General features: G+C 38.6%; 1 protein-coding gene across 1 annotated transcript; it reads right to left on the reverse strand.

The window, feature by feature from the left end:
* Nucleotides 1–7,951: 7,951 nt before the first annotated feature.
* On the reverse strand, nt 7,952–15,773 carry LOC134749638 (uncharacterized). Its single transcript, XM_063684655.1, has 3 exons — nt 12,497–15,773; nt 11,778–11,953; nt 7,952–8,005 (listed from the first exon to the last, which is right to left on the reverse strand). Exons 1-3 carry the CDS (start codon nt 15,771–15,773, stop codon nt 7,952–7,954), a joined length of 3,507 nt encoding a protein of 1,168 aa, XP_063540725.1.
* Nucleotides 15,774–20,327: the final 4,554 nt, after the last annotated feature.

The raw sequence follows: 20,327 nt of genomic DNA on the forward strand, positions 1-20,327 counted from the left end.
TAGGTTGTTTGACTGTAGAACTCCTCTGTCACAAAATATGAAAAAGCACTTACATATTGCGCATTAAACTTATTTTTCTTACGATGTTCTTTGCAGGAGCCAAAAATTTTCACTACTGGTCAGTTGCATTGTAAAAGTAAGCCGTACTGGCATCCTACTACTGTATTATGCGGTCTTCTTTCAATGCGCCAACTGTATATAGTTAGCGCTATTGTAAAAGTGCATAAGACTCTGAATTATAATCAAGCCATTGCGGGACGTAGGAGACGAAGCAGTGTGGCCCCCAGACCTCCAACTAAATCCAAATTTGCTCAGAGACAATTCGCTGCACAATCAGCCTATTTATACAATAAAATTATTAATAAAATCATTGATATATCTTCTATAGTATGACCTAAAATAATGGAGTTTACCTCTCAAAGTTTGGTTAGTATGGTGAAACGATAAAAAATTGTAGATTGTAGACACAGTCTGCATATGGTCAGCATCAAATAAGTAGTGACCGCGAAAGTGACTAAATATATTGCAACACACCTATAACTCCCACCCGACAGGGCTAAGGACGTTGCAATATTTAACTGCTACGGCTGTCACTATCTATTAAATGCTGACTCTAGTACCTACTCGGAAACTCGGACCGTATCGACGACCGCAACCTCGTAATGACTGACGACGTTCCTAAAGTTAACCGAACGCTACTGCGCATGCGCAAGCGAGTTGGATGCTCGAACAAACCTGTGGAACTGTAACCTCAGAAATCTGTCACAACTGTACAATGCATACTTGCACAACGTTATTTATTATAATTATTAATTAAAATGGATCCCAGGATCAATATGATGATTTCGCTAAAGTCAAAAATTTGCCGATAGAGCATTACGAACAATCAATACCTACTTAGTTGCTTTTAGTAAACTGATAGTTGAACTACAAATATATGATATCTACCAAAATAAGGAGATTTGTATAAATTTACCTTACAAAGAGCTCGGCTTTCGATCTCCATTCATATATTATACAAATAATCTCTGCCATGATCTGAGACGGTACCTACCTACGCAGAATGACACAAGTAGCGTTGTAGGTAGGTTCTACAGTCGCCATAAAATAGACAAAGTCAAATCATTTATTTGCCATACGTACACAAGTATACATGCAAATATACAATAAATAATACTATTTACATTACAATAATATTTTACGTTGTTACTATTTACAAAAAAAAAGTATTCGGAGCGACCAAGGTGTTCACAAATATCACAACAAAGCTTTTATTATCAAAACGTTAAAGCGTATGTTCAGATATTTTAAGCAACTTGACAAATATGTCAGTACAAGTTCCTCTAACTAAGTGGTAAGGTGACTATGTTTAGTATTTATTTTTTATTTTCTTTATTTAGGATTACCAACAGATAATACATCTTACATGCTCTTAAATCTATATAACAATCATGACTGATGCTTATCTAATTATAGGTAACCACAACTTATATATAAGTGTCTTGTACCTGTGAACAATAGTGGACATGCAGTAAACTTATGGCTATATGAAATTAGTACATTACATTAACTAAAATATTTACTATAAAAATATTTTATTAATATTTTATTAAGTATTACTTTAGAATTTTTAAGAAACTATGACTAACTAACTACTTTGGGACATCCAGTGAGCCAACATATTTCGTCACCTTTCTTTTAAACTGTTCAAGTTTGTCGTTGAATATGTCAACTCCCGCAGAGCCTGGGATGTGATTGTATGATTTAGCCATTCTTAAAAGGGCAGAGCTAGCGTTTCTTAATAGGAATCCTAACATACGAGACGCTTTTTTAATGATGTTTGTGTAATGGGCATTGAAATTTAACTTACTATCTATTGTTACTCCCAGGTCACGGATTGTATCAACCTTTTCAAGTTGCGTGCCTCCGATAGTGTAACAAGTGGGCACAATAGTTTTATTGCGAGTAAAAGAGATGTAAAAGCATTTTTTGGCATTCAACGTCATTCTATTCTGGGAGCACCAATTACTCAACCTAGTAAAAAAAAAACGTTTCAATTTAATAAATGTTTCTGATTTCTGATTTCTGAGTAGGCAAGCGATCGCAACACCACCGTAACGTTGGTCGAGGGAAAGTGGCGGTAGCGCCTGGTTGCTGCTTAATTAAAAACAAATGAACGGTGCCGCTCGACGTCTCTACATCTACTGAAGCAATGCGGGCTCTAAATTAGAGATCGGGAATATTCTCGTAGATGACAACGGTTTCAACGAAGTTACTTTATTTTGTGACTAGCTTTTGCCCGCGACTTCGTCTGCGCGGACTTAGTAACAGCAGCAGTAAGTATAGCGCCTGGAAAAATTCTCATGGCAATCATTCAATTTGAGCATATTATGTACACAAATTAGCAGACATTCATTAATTATCTCAATTCCGGCCCGCTTTTCACTTTCTTAAGGGATGATTTTCGGGACAAAAACAACCCTATGTCCTTCTCCGGGACTCAAACTATCTCTATGTCAAATTTCAACTAAAACGGTTCAGCGGTTTAAGCGTGAAGCGGTAACACACAGACAGACAGACAGACAGACTTTCGCATTTATAATATTAGTATGGATTATATCTATTGAAAGCCGATTTAAAACTTACAATTTGATGTCCATTTTAACTCATTGTGACATCAACACCACATGTTTGGTGAGATCGAAATAAGTTTGGTTACAGAATTTTAAAGTTCAAATGTCCTGTATTATTTTTGCTTACCGTCAGGTAATGCGTTTTCCTCAATAAAAAAAGACATTGGAATTGTCCAATTTACCACTCAATTAGCAATGTGCCGAAGATAATATTCAAGGATTGCAGTTCCCATGAAATGTACTCCAAAGAGTGCCGTAAATGTTAACTGAAACAGTCGTTAACAGTTAAGAACATTGAGAAATAATCCCTATTTAATCTGAACGTAATCTTTCTAAGTGGAAACTCGCATGAGCATAGAGCAAAGATCATATCCGTAACAAATCCATATCAAGTTTATAACTCGTTATTGCAATCAGAATACGCCTCATGGTCTGATACAACAACTGCGTCTATAAAATTCAGGAACAATTATTGATAGCTATTGGAGTCTAATTCTGATAAAACAACTTGTAACAGTTTTGATTTTATATTGATACGATCTTGATAATCGCTCACGCTGATTGTTGCATGCGAAATGAAGTGAGTCGTACGTGAGATGCGCAATTGCGCACCAATAATCAGGACGATCGTCAAGGTCGTATCAAAACCCGTTCAAAACCGTAACCAGTTGTTAAATATGAATAGGTTTCATAGTTACTTTTAAATGGTTTGCGTAACATGTTGAAAAACATTGAATGTCGATGACGATGATTACATTTCAGGATATTTTATCACTAACCTACCTACATACAAAGCTTACATTAAACATTGAATAACATACGTTACCTACGTGACGGAATGTTTAACGTTAATTAATACCCGATTTATTTCGCTCATAATTAAACTTGACAAGTGTTAATGAAAGTTTGGGCATAATACGATAATGATAACAGGAATTAATGTTATAATTAAATATTTCTGTGTTTTTAAACGAGTAGATATTTAAAATATGTATTACTTATCAGTACAATACTATATATACAGACCGCGGGACATAAGGGATTGCAGGCGAAGTAATTTTACTTTTAGAAATTTGGGCCGCGCGCTGGTGTGGGACGTCACCTGCGCAGATACGTTGGCGGCGTCCTACATTTCAGCTACCAGCAAACAGGCCGGGGCGGCGGCTGACGTCCGAGAACGCTTCAAGGCGAATAAATATAGTTGTCTCGGCGCACACTACGAGTTTGCAGCTTTTGGCGTCGAGACACTAGGCCCTTGGGGTAAGGGGGCACGGGGGCTCCACAAAGCGCTTAGCAAACGCCTGAGGGAGGCCACAGGTGACCCTCGCGCGGGCGGCTTTCTCGCGCAAAGATTGGCCATAGCAATCCAGCGCGGGAATGCCGCCTGCGTAATGGGCACCTTGCCTAGGGGGCAAAATTTAGAAAGTCATTTTATGTAAGTATTTTTATGTTTATTTTTACTTTAGTATAATTTAGTATTATTATTTAGAAATTTATAATAACCTAAAAGTTCAAGCTACTCAGGAATCTCAGGATCTCTCGGCCTGTGTGGCGTAGTGTCTCGCGGCGTCATGGCGGGTGCTGGCGGATGGACATCAGTAGCGTCCGCGCTCCTCTTGCACCTCGCCAACGGCGTCAACAACCGCCGCCGGCGCGACGTGCAGCGAGGGGCTCGGCAATGTTGTATGAAAATGCATTGCCGGCGCGTCACATTATAGCACATGTAAAATGGTACTTCACAGCCTATTATCGCGGACAGTAGGACAATATTTCCGCGTATGTTTGAAAAAACCTAATATTTTTGTCTACGACTCCCTAGAAGGTTTTTACAAACCACACAGTCATGTATTATGTAGGTAAGTACTTACACGAACAGGCGCTAAAGAAGAAATGAAGACGTGGAATGTAATAATGTCATCCGCCTCCTTAAATCCTCGCAGGTTTTAGATTTACGGCCGAGAGGGAAATGTAGGTATTTAGAAGTCGAGAAAAACACTGCGCTGGGCACAACTCTTTACCTTGTTTTCTTTTCAACGTTAAACGTCATGAATTATACCTACTGGTTTGGTTCCCTACCATATATAATCATCATGAGACGACAATTTTCTCGGAAACAAAAATTTCTGTCTGTCTGTCCATCTGTCATCAGGCTGTATCTCATGAACCGTGATTTTCACAGATTATGTATTTCTGTTGCCGCTATAACAATAAATAGAATAAAATAAATATTTAAGTGGGGGCTCCCATACAACAAACGTGATTTTTTTTGCCGTGTTTTGCGTAATGGTACGGAACCATAGTGCGCAAGTCCGACTCGCACTTTTTTAGAAATGGCGTCTTAAAACTGGCCGTGTTCGTAAAGCGACTCTGATGCCGGTCCCTTGCCGGCACGGTGCCCTTGACGAAAGCCTCTATTTTTTGTTTTATGTGTCAGCCGTCCGCAGCCTGAATATGCATCACCTTTCCTGTCGTTCCTATCTCCTTCCCCAATTAATGTGCTAATCCTACCTTTGTAAGTTTTTTGCTAACAAGGTTTTGAGAATGTCGAAATTTTACACTTCTTTTTATAGTTTGTTAGTCATTGAAATGGATGTAGCCTTAATTCGCAGTTAAAAGCGTGGACGATGGTGCAAAGATGGTATATATCTACACCATCTGATATACCTGAGCGCAAACTTAGGATACCGAAGTTGCTAAATATTTGTGACTGATACTAAATCTCAATTTCGGAAATGTCCTTAATTGTAAACATAGGTCAGAACCCTAAAATTGCAGCATATTGCGAGTCAAATAAATGAGCTAGATCAATTCCTCGAAGTTTCAGTGCACAAATGACACTCCTAGAGCTGACAAAGGCAGGCTTTCCACAGAAATACATTTCAATAAGCACCTATTTACATTTAAGTCATTCCTATTGAACGCCATATTACATTCAATAGGCTACCTATTGAAAGCCAGGCTTGAATGATTCAAATGTTTATTCAAAATAATTATGTTAATTATTCAGATTAGCGAGCGTCTGGGCGCGTTGTGAAAAGGGACACTTTGTATGGAACTCGATGCTTATTACAAGTTTTAAAATCGCAACTTGATTTTCTAGTGTGCAAACTGAGTAGACCTTTGAGCGGGTCTTGCAGCGGGGCAACCGGCACTGCGTCCATTTTAACCCTTTGAGCGCTAAACACGTCAACTGACGCGCGCCACTACAGCCCAATATCAACCTTCGTGCACTGCGACAAGGTACACGATGACTCGCCGGGAAAGAGACAGGCGTTGCGCTCAAAGGTTGAAATAAATGCAAAGGTATGCAAGAGTGACGAGAGGCCCCGGGCAGTACACGCTGCTTAAATCCCTTCGAAGCTCGACGCCATGCTGCGCTCGTGCACATGAACTGAACGCGTCACTGGACGCTCGCCACTAAGGCTGCCTTTCTACTGAGGCTAAGATGAGAGGAGACGTGCGGTTATCAACCAAATAGCATTGGTTGTAATCCAGCGGCGTGGAGAAGATAACCCATGCTACTTATTAATTGATTCCAGCACGTCTCCTCTCATCTCCGCTCACTGCTACTCAGTGGAAAGGCAGCCTTAGGTCGTAAACTTATTCATAAGGTATGAACTTGACACAACATGAAGTGCGTCTCGCTGCACAAGCGAGAGACTAGCACTGCGGGGCGTGTCAGGATTGTATGTTGTTAATAACATTTCAAGTTGAGATTTTAAATTCTGAATTTTCCTCAGTCATTTCGGCACCAGCGATTTGTAAATAAATTGGTGAGCTTTATTCAACTCCCAATTAAAAAAACTGACATAAAATATTAGTAGAAGTAAAATTAATTGGAAAGTAAATTAAAAAATACAGCGGCGAAAATTCTAATGTGCGGTTTAAGGTTATTTTACTAATGTACATATTAAATATATTAATGACGGGTCACTCACGTGTTTTAAGTCGAAAACGCTCGACGCTCGCTCGAGGATAGGGAGCCTTTGAACAGTCCGGGTGTATACATGATTCCTTGCTCCTGTGGGAAAAACTACATAGGAGAGACGGGCCGAAACATTTCCACCAGATTGTCCGAGCACATACGTAGTATGAAGAACAGGGATAGCCGGGGTTCTGCGGTGACGGAACACGTGTTGGATTCGGATTCGACTCACTATATACGTTTCGATAAGGTAACTGTGCTGGCGAAAGAAAAGTTTGTGATTCAGCGAAAAGTACGGGAGGCTATCGAAATTGGTCGTCATCCGAATTTTAACCGTGATTGTGGTTGGTCAGTGCCTCCGAGCTGGAAAACTGTTTTGGGTACTACGTCGGTGGACAGTGTGGACGAACCATTAGCGAATGACGTAGTGAGTGTTGTGTGCAACCCATCATTTGACAATAATGCCGTAAACGAGGGTAGTTTCTCGCCCCCCCTGCCGCCACCGGCGCCCGCGCCGAGTCATCGGGCGCGGAGGGCTGCGGCCCGCAGTCTGCGCCGGTCCGTCACCGTCGACGCAAGCTCCTGATGACGCTCCTCGGTACGGAGTGAAACATGTCGAGCGTTTTCGACTTAAAACACGTGAGTGACCCGTCATTAATATATTTAATATGTCTATGTCTCACGGATGTACATATTAATTAGAAAATGTTATTTAAGGTCACCTTTCTCTGCCCGGTTTGAGTTAAAGCTCTAGACCCGATAAGTCCGAACTACTTAGGGTACCTACGGACCTAAACTAAGATTAGTAACAGCTGGTATTCGGACTTGTGAAAAAATAAGGTTGGTCACTATTAAATAAATTATTTCACACCACTCACGTGGGCATCAAAAAGCTATTGGAAAAACTGCTGTAATTTTTGATACGATTTATATTTCACCATTTGAACGCCAAAAACCCTTAAAGGCGTCGTAAGAACTCGTGTCCGTGGCGTCATAAACGCTTATAAGTGCGTATGGCGTGCGTTGCCAAAGTAAGCTCATGACTGAGATATTGGCGTGTGCATGACGTTCTTGGGTTTGACAGATCGCATTCAAAAGGTTAATAAATTGGAAAGAACTATTACAAAGAGAAGGTATTCGACCTTGACATCACCCGTTTTTGTTTCGTTCGAGGCAGGCCCTTCAATTCTTTCTTCTTTAGACAGCTGTCTAGGTATGTCTAATTCCTATAATCCGCGTCTCAAATGAACTAGAACATATAGATAGCCGATAATATTTTCAATCTTGTCTTGCCTTCTGCTCCTGGATATCTAAAAAATAAGATCCCGTTTGATACTCCTTGTCCTGGCTGTAAGCTGCGTACATCTCGTGCTCTCAAACTCTCAATTCCTGCTCACCGCAGCACTGGGTTTATTACTAACTCCTTAGCTGTCCAGGCGAGTCGTCTCTGGAATTCACTCACTCTCAATATTAGACAAGCCCCGAGCAAGTTAGCTTTCAAGCGGATCGTACATAAGTATCTGCTGACACAAGAGTTCAAGTAGCGTTATATTATGAGTAAGTAGGTATGAAATATGTAGTAGTATATTAATTATGTAATATATTCTAGTATTTTTATTTGTGTATTCGATATGTAGTTTATCAGTATTATTAGTTGTTCAGTTGTTTTCCATAGTTCTAATAAATTCCTTTGTTCTCCTTGCACCATTTTTACATGTCTTTGTTTAGCTCGATGGTTGACTGGTAGAAATTGTAGAGAATGCCATTAGGAATTAAGTCCGCCATTTGTACATTATTTTGTGTTACATACATTTATTTACATACAAGATATATACAGTGGTACTACGTAAACGAAATTAATAACTAGCTTAAATCTAAAATAGGCTCTTGAGGCATTGTACCAAGGATGCTGGCGGCATTTCCCCGCTGTATCGCAATGCTAATTATTTTTATGTTTTGTGCAATAAAGTTTAAATAAATAAATAGTGTCTGTTTTTTTAGCCAGGCAATGATGGGCAATGTAAGTACCTAGTAAGTAGGTGTTATTGGCGTTAATCCCAATATAGCAGCAAAGTGGGCAGAAGCGGCCGCCACTGTCCTAAACCAACAGATCTAGTTGTTTCAGCCGCGAGCCTCGAATAACAACGATTGTCTTAGTTTAGGACATTAGAAATAGTTTCCATCATATCGGTCGAGACCAAGAAACCGATTCAGATCTGATTTAACAATTTGTTATGGTTTTGATCTTGTTTTGATAAAATCTTAACGAAAATCTTAGTGATCGGTGCGCATCTCACGCACACCTTTCATTGCGTGTCGCCAACTCAGCGCGATCTATCTTCAAAGTCGTATCAAAACAAGATCAAAACCATAACCAATTGTCAAATCAATCGGCCTATATACTCAGAACGGGTCTATTGTTTTCCAAAAAGTTTTAAGTCATAATGTACTATTATGCCGCCAGTTCATTCATTTATTCCTTTATAAAACATAGTTTTACATGTCAAATACAGTATTTCATATTTACAACTATTTACATCATTATTTTTGGCACATTTGGTCCGGGGGATAATCAGAGTGGGGGGTAATATTGTATTTGTTGTCATAAATAATTTGTATGTTTGATTGTTACTCTAGTTTAAATTTTATATCATGTCTGAATTAAATTAAATCTCTAGTGTCAATAACATAATAAACTCCATAATAAAGAAAACCAATTTAAACTAAAATGTATTAAAACGTAAATAGAATTACTTCTCTTTAGGTAATGTATTATTGTTTGTCCGCATTTTCGTAAGTCACAATTTGATTAGTTCAGAAACGCGTAACTTTTCAGGATTGCCATAAAACAAACCTAACCTAATAGGATAACCTGAGGAAAATCCTGAAGAGTTAACGATTCCAGTTTTAGGGCTAATGATAATATGACAAACAATATATTATGACTAAAAACTTTATGTCAAACAAAGGGAAAAAAACTGTCAAACTCAGAACTTATTTATAAAATATTATTTAATATTTATCAATTGCTTTTCGGTAAAAGAGAATATCGCGAGAAAACTTGAATAGGCAAAACAAATCAAACTAGTATAAAACAATTCTCATAAAGTTGTTGTGGATATTAATATAACAACCTTGTCAAACGACAGGGGGCTATGCGTGATGCTCCATGTGGAATAATTATTTTAGAGTAGCAATGCGCAAGTTGCAGAACATTCTCAAAATAGGTTGTAGACACATGTTAAATTTTATAATTAAATCCAGTTAAATAGATAGAAAATGAGAAACTTGGAAACTTAAAATAGTTATTTGTTATACAAGGGTGCAAAGTTGTATTTTACCCGCGAGTGTGGAATTGAAATACGAGAAAGCGAAAGGATTCTATAGTTGAACCACGAGCGAAGCGAGTGGTTCTAAAATATAATCCTGAGCGTAGCGAGTGTTTCAACACACGAGAAGTAAAATACATTTGCACCCGTGTGTAACACAAAACTTTTCCCCTCACTATAGCGAGGAAAGTGCAACATCCACAGGCGTTAGATCATCTTCATCACTAGAATTACTATTTTTTTTTACGATAATACGATATTATAACAGAAACTCTGGAAGTTGTGTATTTTAACGTATCGGAGTCGGTGAGAAAATTTTTGTTGACAATGTTGACATTTCTGACGATGCGTTTTGAAATTGCATCGACTCAACTTGTGCGTTCAGAATTACATTCAACATTATTTAAAAAAAACAAGTTTCTTATGGAATTTAAGGTTTATTACTTAAAATCATATAAAGCTAAATTTGGTATTTATTATTAAATTCTTAAACCATTTATTTATGATAATTAATATCGAACGAACCATTATTATGAGCGTTTTACGTTTTGTTATCTGTCAAAACTGTCAAAAGCTACTTAAACACGCTCCATCCAAGGTCAAATTACTTTACCCACTAGTGGATAAAATGCGTTTTTCCCCGCTAGTTTTAAAGGATAAAAGACGGCTTTCCGAGCTAGTGAGGGGAAAAATAATATACATAGATCTTGCCTTGCACCATATTCTAGCAAATAAAGATAATGTTTTTTGGGAATCCATACTAATATTATAAATGCGAAAGTCTGCCTATCTGTCTGTCTGTGTGTTCCTTCTTCACGCTTAAACGGCTGAACCAGCCTTTTTAGCTAAGTATGTAGTAATGTTACGAATAAGGCACTGATGAAATTAGGATTTTACATTGCAATTTGACATTTTTTTTCTACCATTAGCCTACTTACTATTATACGACATCAATAAATTGAAATAATAACTATTAATAATAAACTGACAGATCAATTCAATTAATCATTTACCAATATAATTATTTTTGACGATATATTTGTTCCTTCGGTTAAAGCTCATTTTTGAATGTAGGGGTAGGTTACACAGTAAAAGACATGTCTCTTCGATGCAGGTGTAATTGCAACTGAACTAGTGATCTACTACGGCTACATATATATGTATAGATACGTTTAACATACCGGCCGCCAAAACTAACAGTTTTCAATAAAATTAAACAATTCAAACAGAGGGCATGCACTGTCGTTTACAAAAAAGATGAAAATTGTATGATACGTACAATATTTATAACACTTTAGTAAAAATTATTCACTTCAGTACATGCAAAATCGTTTCACTCACTTCACCATATACCTACTTCACTGTACTTGATTTGGCATAGTATAACTACTCATTTAATGTCTTAGGAAGTAATATTAATTTTGATAAAGGTCTTTTAAGCTCGTGGTCTCCCTTGCACTGTACAGTTACCACTCTCACCAGGTTATCTGCTCCAGGATGAAGATACTTGACCCTCCCTAGTAACCATTTAGTAGGTGGCGTAATTTCATCCTTTATGATTACTAAATCTCCAATGCAGGGTGCTGGTACGGCAACTTGCCACTTATATCTTTGTTGCAATGTGTTAAGGTAATCGTTTTGCCATTGGCGCCAAAAGTTCTGTGTCATCTTCTGTACTAACTGCCATCTGGTAAGTATATTTACTTTTTTGTGCTCGTAATTTAAGTCAGGAACACTGACCAAGGGCTCACCCACTAAGAAATGTCCAGGCGTTAGTGGGACTCCTGTGGTACTGTCTATTTCACAAAGAGGACGACTATTTAGACAGGCCTCGACCTGGGTCAACAGAGTCGCTAATTCTTCATAAGTCAGTTTAGTATCCTTATTTACTCCGGCTAAATGTCGTTTGGCAGACTGAACTCCCGCTTCCCACAGGCCTCCGTATGAAGGCATTCTTGGGGGGATGAAGTGCCACGTTGTTCCTTCAGTAGCCATCAGTTCGGCCACTTCGCTGGCTAAATTGTTTTTCCCAGGTTCAAACATGCCTTTCAACTCTTTGGCAGAACCTATAAAATTGGTACCATTGTCGCTCCAAATATCTTTACAATGGCCTCTGCGCGCAACAAATCTTCTGAAAGCAGCTATGAAAGCTTGTGAAGTCAGATCTGATACAGCCTCAAGATGGATAGCTTTCGTAGCCATGCATACGAACAAACAGATGTATCCCTTAGTCGCATGATGTCCTCGGCCTTTAGAGGTTCTCATTAAAATAGGTCCAGCATAGTCAACGCCACTATTTAAAAAGGGTCGATTTTGGTTAACTCTGACTGTTGGCAGCTGGCCCATGAACTGATTCTTGACTTTAGCTTTGTCTATGACACATGTCTTGCAATTGTAAATGCATTTTCGGATGGATGACTTTAAGCCGATAACCCAATATTTGGTTTTCACGTAAGTCATCATTAACTGATTCCAACCATGAAGTGTTCTAGTGTGGGCCTCATTAACAATTAACTTTGTAATATGTTGGTTGCGTGGAATAATAATTGGATGCTTTGTCTCTTCAGACAATGAGGCATTTTGAAGACGTCCTCCCACTCTTAACAAACCTTTCTCGTCTAAGAATGGTGCAAGTGTGATTAGGGTACTTCTTTTCTTAACTCTTCCATCTCTTTTCAAATCGTCTATATCTTTTCCATATACTAAATTTTGATAGAACCTTATACATTCTTCTTCCACTTTTTCCATTTCTTTAACTGTTAAATGTTTACTCTCTTCTAGTTCTCCTTTTCTTTCAGGTAACAATGTTAACATTCTTCTGCAATAAGCTAGCACTCTCTTCATTCGTGACATTGTCGAAAATCTCTCCCATATAGGCCTTTCATCTACAAGTACATGACATGTCGTTTTTGATTCTAATTCTGTTTGTGCACTTTCTGTTTTTTCATATTCTACTTGGTCTCTCTTAAGCCATTCTGGCCCACTCCACCACAGATCTTGTGTAGCTAATTCTGGCGCTTTGACTCCTCTTGTCGCGATGTCCGCTGGATTGTCAGCAGATTGCACATGTCTCCAACGATCATTATCTATCAATCGTGTAATATCTGCTGTCCTATTCGCTACAAACGTTTTCCAGCGACTAGGTTGAGATTGCAGCCAAGCCAGTACGACCATTGAGTCCGTCCAAACAAATATTTTATTTTTAGGAATTTCCAGAAGTTCCGCGACATCACTGATCAATTCTGCTAATAAGGCTGCAGCACAAAGCTCTAATTTTGGAATAGAAAGTTGTTTCAGAGGTGCGACTTTAGTCCTTGATGCGATCATAGAGACGTATACTACTTCACGTCTAACAACCTTCAGGTACGTCACGGCTGCATAAGCTTGAGTGGATGCATCTGAAAATCCGTGCAGCTCAACGTGATCATCTTCTCGTGTCATGTTTAACCAACGCTGAACCTTGATGTCTTTTAAATTTATCAGTTCTTCCCTATAGCGAATCCACTCGTCTGTCAAGTCCGATGGTAATTCATCATCCCAACCCAGATGACTCAACCATAACTTCTGAATTAAAACTTTAGCAGTTATTATTACAGGTGCTAGCCACCCAAAGGGGTCGAACAGGCGAGCAACATCAGAAAGTATAGACCTCTTAGTTATAGGGCTTCTCATCTCGGGTAAGTTTACTGTAATTTCAAACATATCGTCTTGTCTATTCCAGGTCAAACCAAGAATCTTTATTATTTTGTCCATTTTGATTTCTAGTGTGTCTCTTGTACTATTGTCTTCTTTCAAATATTCTAAAACTTCATCTGAATTGCTAGACCATTTTTGCATTTGAAATCCTCCTCTTCTCAATATTTCTTTAATTTCTTGGCACGTTTTCTTCGTTTCTTCTATGTTTTCATTTCCTACCATTAGATCATCCATGTAAAACGACTTCTTTATTACTGGTGCAGTTTCAGGAAATTCGTGAGCTTCATCCTCGGCCAATTGGTTTAATGTACGGACTGCTAAGAATGGCGCTGCAGCGGTCCCAAAAGTCACAGTTGTTAACTCATAGCTCTCGAACTCATCTTCTGGTCTATCTCGCCAGACAATACGTTGCAGATTTATGTGTTCTTTTGTCATATTTATCATCCTATACATTTTCACGATATCTCCTACGACGCAAATCTTGTGTTTTCGCCAAGTTACTACTAGGCTCCGAAGATCGGGTTGTAAGACCGGTCCTACCATCATTGTGTCATTGAGAGAGTGACCGTGTGAGCCCTTAGCAGAAGCATCGTAGACTATGCGCACTTTACTAGTGTCTTTGTCCTCTCGAATTACAGCAAAGTGAGCAAGATACAGTGCATTGTCATCGTTTTGTTTTTCTGATCTTCGCAAGTGTCCCATGTCCTTGTACTCATTTATAACTTTTGTGTATTCCTTCTTTAACTTAACGTCTTTTCCAAATTTCCTTTCCAGGCTCTTAAATCGATTGATAGCCTGTTGTTTCGTATCACCACATAGATCAACTGTTTCTTTAACGTTTTGTTTCAATGGTAAGTGTACCGCATATCTTCCGCTTTCATCTCTTTTAGTTGTCTTTTTGTATATCTCTTCGCATTGTTCTTCTTCTTTTGTCAATATTTTCTTTTTTTTGTAAACATCAGTTTCTATCTCCCAGAACCTTCGTAGTAAATCGTTGTCTTCAGCCACCATTCTGGTTATGTGTAATGTTGTAACGTTGTGTTGGTCGCTCTGCGCTTCTATTTGTTTTCGACCCGTTAGTATCCACCCTAAAGTAGTTTTTTGAGCGACTATCCCATCATTCATTTTCACTAAACCTTCTTGAATAATTTGACAGTAGATTTCTGCGCCGAGCAACATATCCACCTTGCTGGGTGTGTCATAGGTAGGATCAGCCAATTTCAAAGTTTCAATGGCTTGTGGATCTATTAAAACATGCTTCGAGGGCAAATATGTGGATACCGACTTTAAAACGTAAGCTGAAACTAGAACAGCCTTCTTGTTTTCATATCTTGAATTAATTGTAATGTCGACCATGTGCTTGACATTTATTTGTGTACTTTCTTCAAGTCCAGAAACTACTCCCTTGATGTTAGTTCTTGACAAACCCAGTAATTGTACTACTCGTTCTGATACAAATGAAGCTTCTGAGCACGGGTCGATTAGAACTCGAAGTATGTGTGTATTACCATCGGTCGACCTGACTGCTACTTGTGCTGTGGCCAGTAACATTTTACGACTCGGTTGTTGTTTAGAAACGTGCAAGGTTGTAAGTTTCGTGTCAGGTTCCGGTTGTGATTGTGGTTGTGTAGGAGCTACTTCTTCATTAGATTCTCTCGTTTGATGCAGAAGAGAATGATGCCTTTTTTTGCAGATCCTGCATGACGTCTTTTGTTTGCATCGATAGACATTATGGAATGGAACAAGGCAGTTGTAACACAATCGGTTCTTTCTCACAAAATCATGTCTATCTTCCACTGAGTTTTTTGTAAATTCCTTGCAGTTGAATATGTAGTGTTCACTTTTACAATAGGTACAAGTAGGTTGTGAAGCTACGCCAACATGAGCACATTGAAACAAACTTACTTCATCTTCTTCTTGTTCAGCGACGTGAAATGTTTTGGGCGTTTGTGACTTATCACGTGTGGGCACTGAGACTGCCGCGGCCATTTCCAATGTGCGAAACTTAGCCACCAGAAACTTCTGTAACTCTTCCCACTTAGGCATGTCTTCTGAACTGTCCTTGTGCACAGATTGTTCCCAGTCTTTAACTGACTCAGCGTCCAACTTCTGTCCGACGAGAAAGATAATTATCGGATCCCAAGAATCCGTGCTTACGTTTAAATTGTTTAAACTGTTGATACATTCCATAGTGGTATCAAGTAAATTTTTTATTTGATTTGCAGACTGGGTTTGAATCTTCTTCTGACCAAATAATTTTTTTAATACAGAATTAACAATCATCTTTTTGTTGCCGAAACGGTTTTTAAGTAACTCCCATGCCTGTGTGTAATTATTTTCTGTTATTTGTACATGGCGCAATAATGTCTCTGCTTCACCAGAGACACTTGTTTTTAAATAGTGTAACTTTTGTACACTTGTCAATTTTGTGTTGTGCACGAGGGCTGTAAATAAATCTTGGTATGTGGGCCAATCTTCATATTTCCCTGAGAAGGTCGGCAATTGGATTTTTGGCAGATTTACAAACGGTAATTGCCCATGCCCATCATGGAACGACGTTGACATAGTAGATAGCTCCATTGACTTTTTTTCTGACTCCCACTTGGTCAATAAATCTGTTAAGTCGGCTTGCAAACAGAGGTAAAGGTCTTCCACGGTATAGTAATCTTCATTAAGAAAATAATTGATATCTCCTCGTTGTTCACGCGGTGTGCAATGCATGAGATTATTGTGTGCATCTTTAAACATAATCCAATAACCCTCAAGCATTTTTATCCTTTGTTTAACATAACCCTCGGTTAGCCTTTGTTTTGGACACTTCTTTATGTTTGATTGCGTTTTTTGTATCATAAGGGCCACATCTTCTAAATAGGCAACTAATTTAGTTTGTTCGGGCGTTATTGGAGGCATTTTAGTAATTTATTCACTTATTTAATTACTTTGTAATCAATCCGATAATTGTCACTACGTGTCAAAGTCTAATTCCGACACACGAAGTTATATTTACGCCAAATAGTTTGTAAATCACACTTGCAATCACTTTCCTGTTTATTACAAATCAATAATTATTTAACATAACTCAAATCTTCACTAAACGACGTAAACAACTCCGCTTATCTCTTAAGGAATGCGCTCCCTATTGTATTCGCCGCCCGGCCGCCTGCATCATTCCCGCACTTGATCCGGTTCGATTTTGGACCATATGTTCCTTCGGTTAAAGCTCATTTTTGAATGTAGGGGTAGGTTACACAGTAAAAGACATGTCTCTTCGATGCAGGTGTAATTGCAACTGAACTAGTGATCTACTACGGCTACATATATATGTATAGATACGTTTAACAATATTCTTAGATTTAGTTTTAAGATTTGCGGTCATTTATTTTATTTTAATTTAAATTGATTACTAATAAGTAAATGTAATTAGCCTAGAATAATATTACTATTGTGTGCCCTTACAGGGTGTCATGATCTGACTTTATATTATGTAACACCTATTATGTACATGACAATACTATAAATGAATGATGATAACCGATTTAGATGAAATTTGGCATAGAGATAGGTTGAGTCCCGGGGAAGGACATAGGATACTTTTTATCCTAGAACTCACCCCTCAAGGGGGTGAAAAGGGGGTGGAAATTTAGATGAAACTTGGTATGGGAATTAGTTTGAGCTGTGGGAAAGGATATAGAATAATTTTATCTCCGAAATCATCCCTTAAGGGTGTAAAAAAATGGGGTGGAAATGTATAGTGTGGACCAATTTGAGGGTGAAAAAAGGATGTATTAAAAAGCAGATTTGTTTAAGAATTAAGGTACCCAAATAACTAATTCCACGCAGACGAAGTCGCGGGCAAAAGCTAGTAATAAATAAATACAAGACTTCTGTTTAAAAAAAAAACTTCCAAATAGGAAAAAAATAATGGTACCATTCGATTACTTACATTCTATTAAAAATATATTGTGTTGCAACAATATACATAAACGCAATATTTCACCGACAAAATCGCAATTTCCTTGTTTTCTACGGCTTCTAAGCAATACCGACGATGGGAACTGCAATTCTTGAAAATTCGTTTTGGCACATTGCTTTTTTATGGAGTTAATCACATATATTATTACATGATATCACGTGAGTTTTTCCCAAATCGTAGGAGAAGTTCGTGCCATAAAAATGTTTTTTAGTGTCCTAAGCCAACACGGCAAGTTGTTTCAGCCGCGAGTCTCGGATAAGGCCGATTGTGTCTTTAATAACATTACTGCGGAAAGTTCGCAGTCGCTCGAGGGAGAAGTTGCCTTTTCACTAAATTACATTTCAAGCTAGAGCTTCCATTGGTGACGTGGCTTTGCTTCACTGGCCCTATTGAAGGATTGAGAGAAAAGTAGGATTTACTGTGTTTATCTGCAAAGATTTACGCAAATCTGTATCGTAGAATCAGGTAACTATAGTCCTTAAGTACAACTTTACTATGGTCCAGTTTTTATCGCTGATTCATAACGAGCCTTTATGATTTGTAGTCGTTACATTTATTTTGGAGCTTAGATACACTAATTTTCCTATATTATATACTCAACATAATTTTGTCAAATACTTAATGGAACTTGAATTTGGACCGGTTGTAAGTCGTGGACTATAAAGTTACCTGATGTTACGGTACTTACAGTATGTATACAAAGAATCATGTTTTGCAGATTCTTCTTTATCCACATACTTAAAGAAAGTGTCATTTTCCCGCATGTGCCAACTCTTTCTTTCGACCCTTGAACAGCAATTCAGGCATCTACCGAGCTATAGGGGGAAGTCCCGTAACCACGGACGGCATAATATGCCCTATATTATAGTGCCTAACACACGTACTTTTTTAATTTTGATTTGAATCCTTCAGTGGAAGTTGCATTTCTAATGCAATCGGGTAATCGATTGTAGACTGAAGGACTTAGCCGACTTTGATAATGTGTGTCGGTCTGCTACCAGCCGGTCTCCGTGCTTGTTGCTACGCAGTGGATATCTAGAGTTCGTTCCCCTGCGTTTGAACTGATCTCGATTGACGTGTGTGAACACTGCTACCTGCTGGCTCCCGGGCTGGAGCGTCGTTCGGTTTACCTGCCATACCGTGGAGTGCTCGCTTTTGCATTGAGAAAACGTCGACACCAGTCCGCGGCTTGGACCCAAAGCTCCACACCATACGTCAACACGGAGTGGACCGTCGCGAAGTAGTGGTCCTACCGGCGGTGTGCGCCCTTTAATAACATTACTTCGGAAAGTTCGCAGGAGAAGTTGTATTTTCACTAAATTAGATTTGAAGCAGCAGCACCTTCAACCGCGATGCGGCTTTGTCGGCGTAAGCTGGTACTTACTATGATTATGAGTGACAACTTTTTTAATATTTCAGAAAGTGGAACGTCCGAGTATTGTGTCTACAAAGACTTTGTTCAACTTTGAACGATATTGAGTTATCGAAAGTCGCGTGTTTAATATTTAACTTTGTCACATAAAATATTCTATTGTATTCTCCTATTCAATCAAAAGTTTGTTCCGTCGGACACTCCCTAAGTTTTTGGAGAGATGGCGAGGTCATTGATTACCTCTCTTAGATTTTGCATCACAAAACTTTATATACAGGTATGCGCTTACCACATATAGGTACTTTTAAAAATATTTCTTAGGTAAATTTGTTTAAGAAGGTGTTTTGTTACCTGTCATTGTTCAAACAAAAAAATTTAATCAAATCAGATAGACAGACGCACGAGTGATCCTATAAGGATTCCGGTTTTTCCTTTTGAGGTACGGAACCCTAAAAAATCCAAATATTCCTTCTGAATGATTGCGTTCATACATTATTACAAAAGCCTGAAGCTGTACGAATTATAGACCACTTACGCGCCAATAGAATTTCAACTTTAGCATTCCGATTTAAGGTTCAAATTATATTGCACTTTCGGGAAGTATGACTTTTCTTTAAATGAATCATCAAAGCAGGATTAATTGGAGCATTTTTTTTTTGCGAAAACCTTGGAGATTGGTGCGGCCTGGAAAAGGCACGCACCGGGCCCTGCTCACGGCCCGACATTGACTGACTCACTAACTGTCAGAGACGACCATGACGTAAGCACTCGAGATAGTCGAGACGTCAATACACTACAGAAGTCATGAGTACTCCATCTAAAGTGTTGGCAAGCCATCTGTGGATGAGATAAATCGAAATAGTTTCGGGCGTAGAAAAACACGTGAAACTAGTTTGTAGCAAACAAATTAAATAGACCGAAGTCGTTTCGCCGCGGACTCGGACTTGTACTCGGAACAGGATAAATACGCTACGCTCCTTTTTTAAACCTCGACCATTGTGTGGCATTAGACATTTACAAATTGATCTGGTTTTGATATCAAAAACATACATGCGTTTATAAATGCCGCCATCGCCAAATCGTTAGTCATAATCGTTTGTCTCTTTTCTTTATTTTCACATGTGTGTTAGTTAGATACAATTTTAATAAAAGTTTTGCAAAATTATGTAAAAGGCGGCCAGACTTTAATTTTGAGCCATTTTGGGGTTTTCTTTACAGTGGGTTCATATAATGTAAGAATTAATCAGCTCTATTATACAAACAGAAACAAACGACCTCCTTAGCTGAGACGGCGAAAGCTGAAGCACTAAGGGGGGCGAAACAGATAGTGAGTGGTAAAGCCGAGGAGAAGCCATTGAAGCTAGATAGGCCGCTGAAAGCCGGGGTACCTACCGGAACC

This window comes from Cydia strobilella, chromosome 18 (assembly GCF_947568885.1).
Source record: "Cydia strobilella chromosome 18, ilCydStro3.1, whole genome shotgun sequence".
Classification (NCBI taxonomy): domain Eukaryota; kingdom Metazoa; phylum Arthropoda; class Insecta; order Lepidoptera; family Tortricidae; genus Cydia; species Cydia strobilella.

What these genes read in the sequence shown, in the direction of transcription:
- LOC134749638 (XM_063684655.1), bottom strand. Translation starts at nt 15,773, where the DNA reads ATGGAATGTATCAACAGTTTAAACAATTTAAACGTAAGCACGGATTCT. An exon ending in ACCATTCTTAGACGAGAAAG is followed by an intron (nt 11,954 to 12,496) that starts GTTTGTTAAGAG and finishes CCAATTTTATAG; the next exon opens with GTTCTGCCAAAGAGTTGAAA. An exon ending in CCAAACGACATTTAGCCGGA is followed by an intron (nt 8,006 to 11,777) that starts GTAAATAAGGAT and finishes AGTGAATTCCAG; the next exon opens with AGACGACTCGCCTGGACAGC.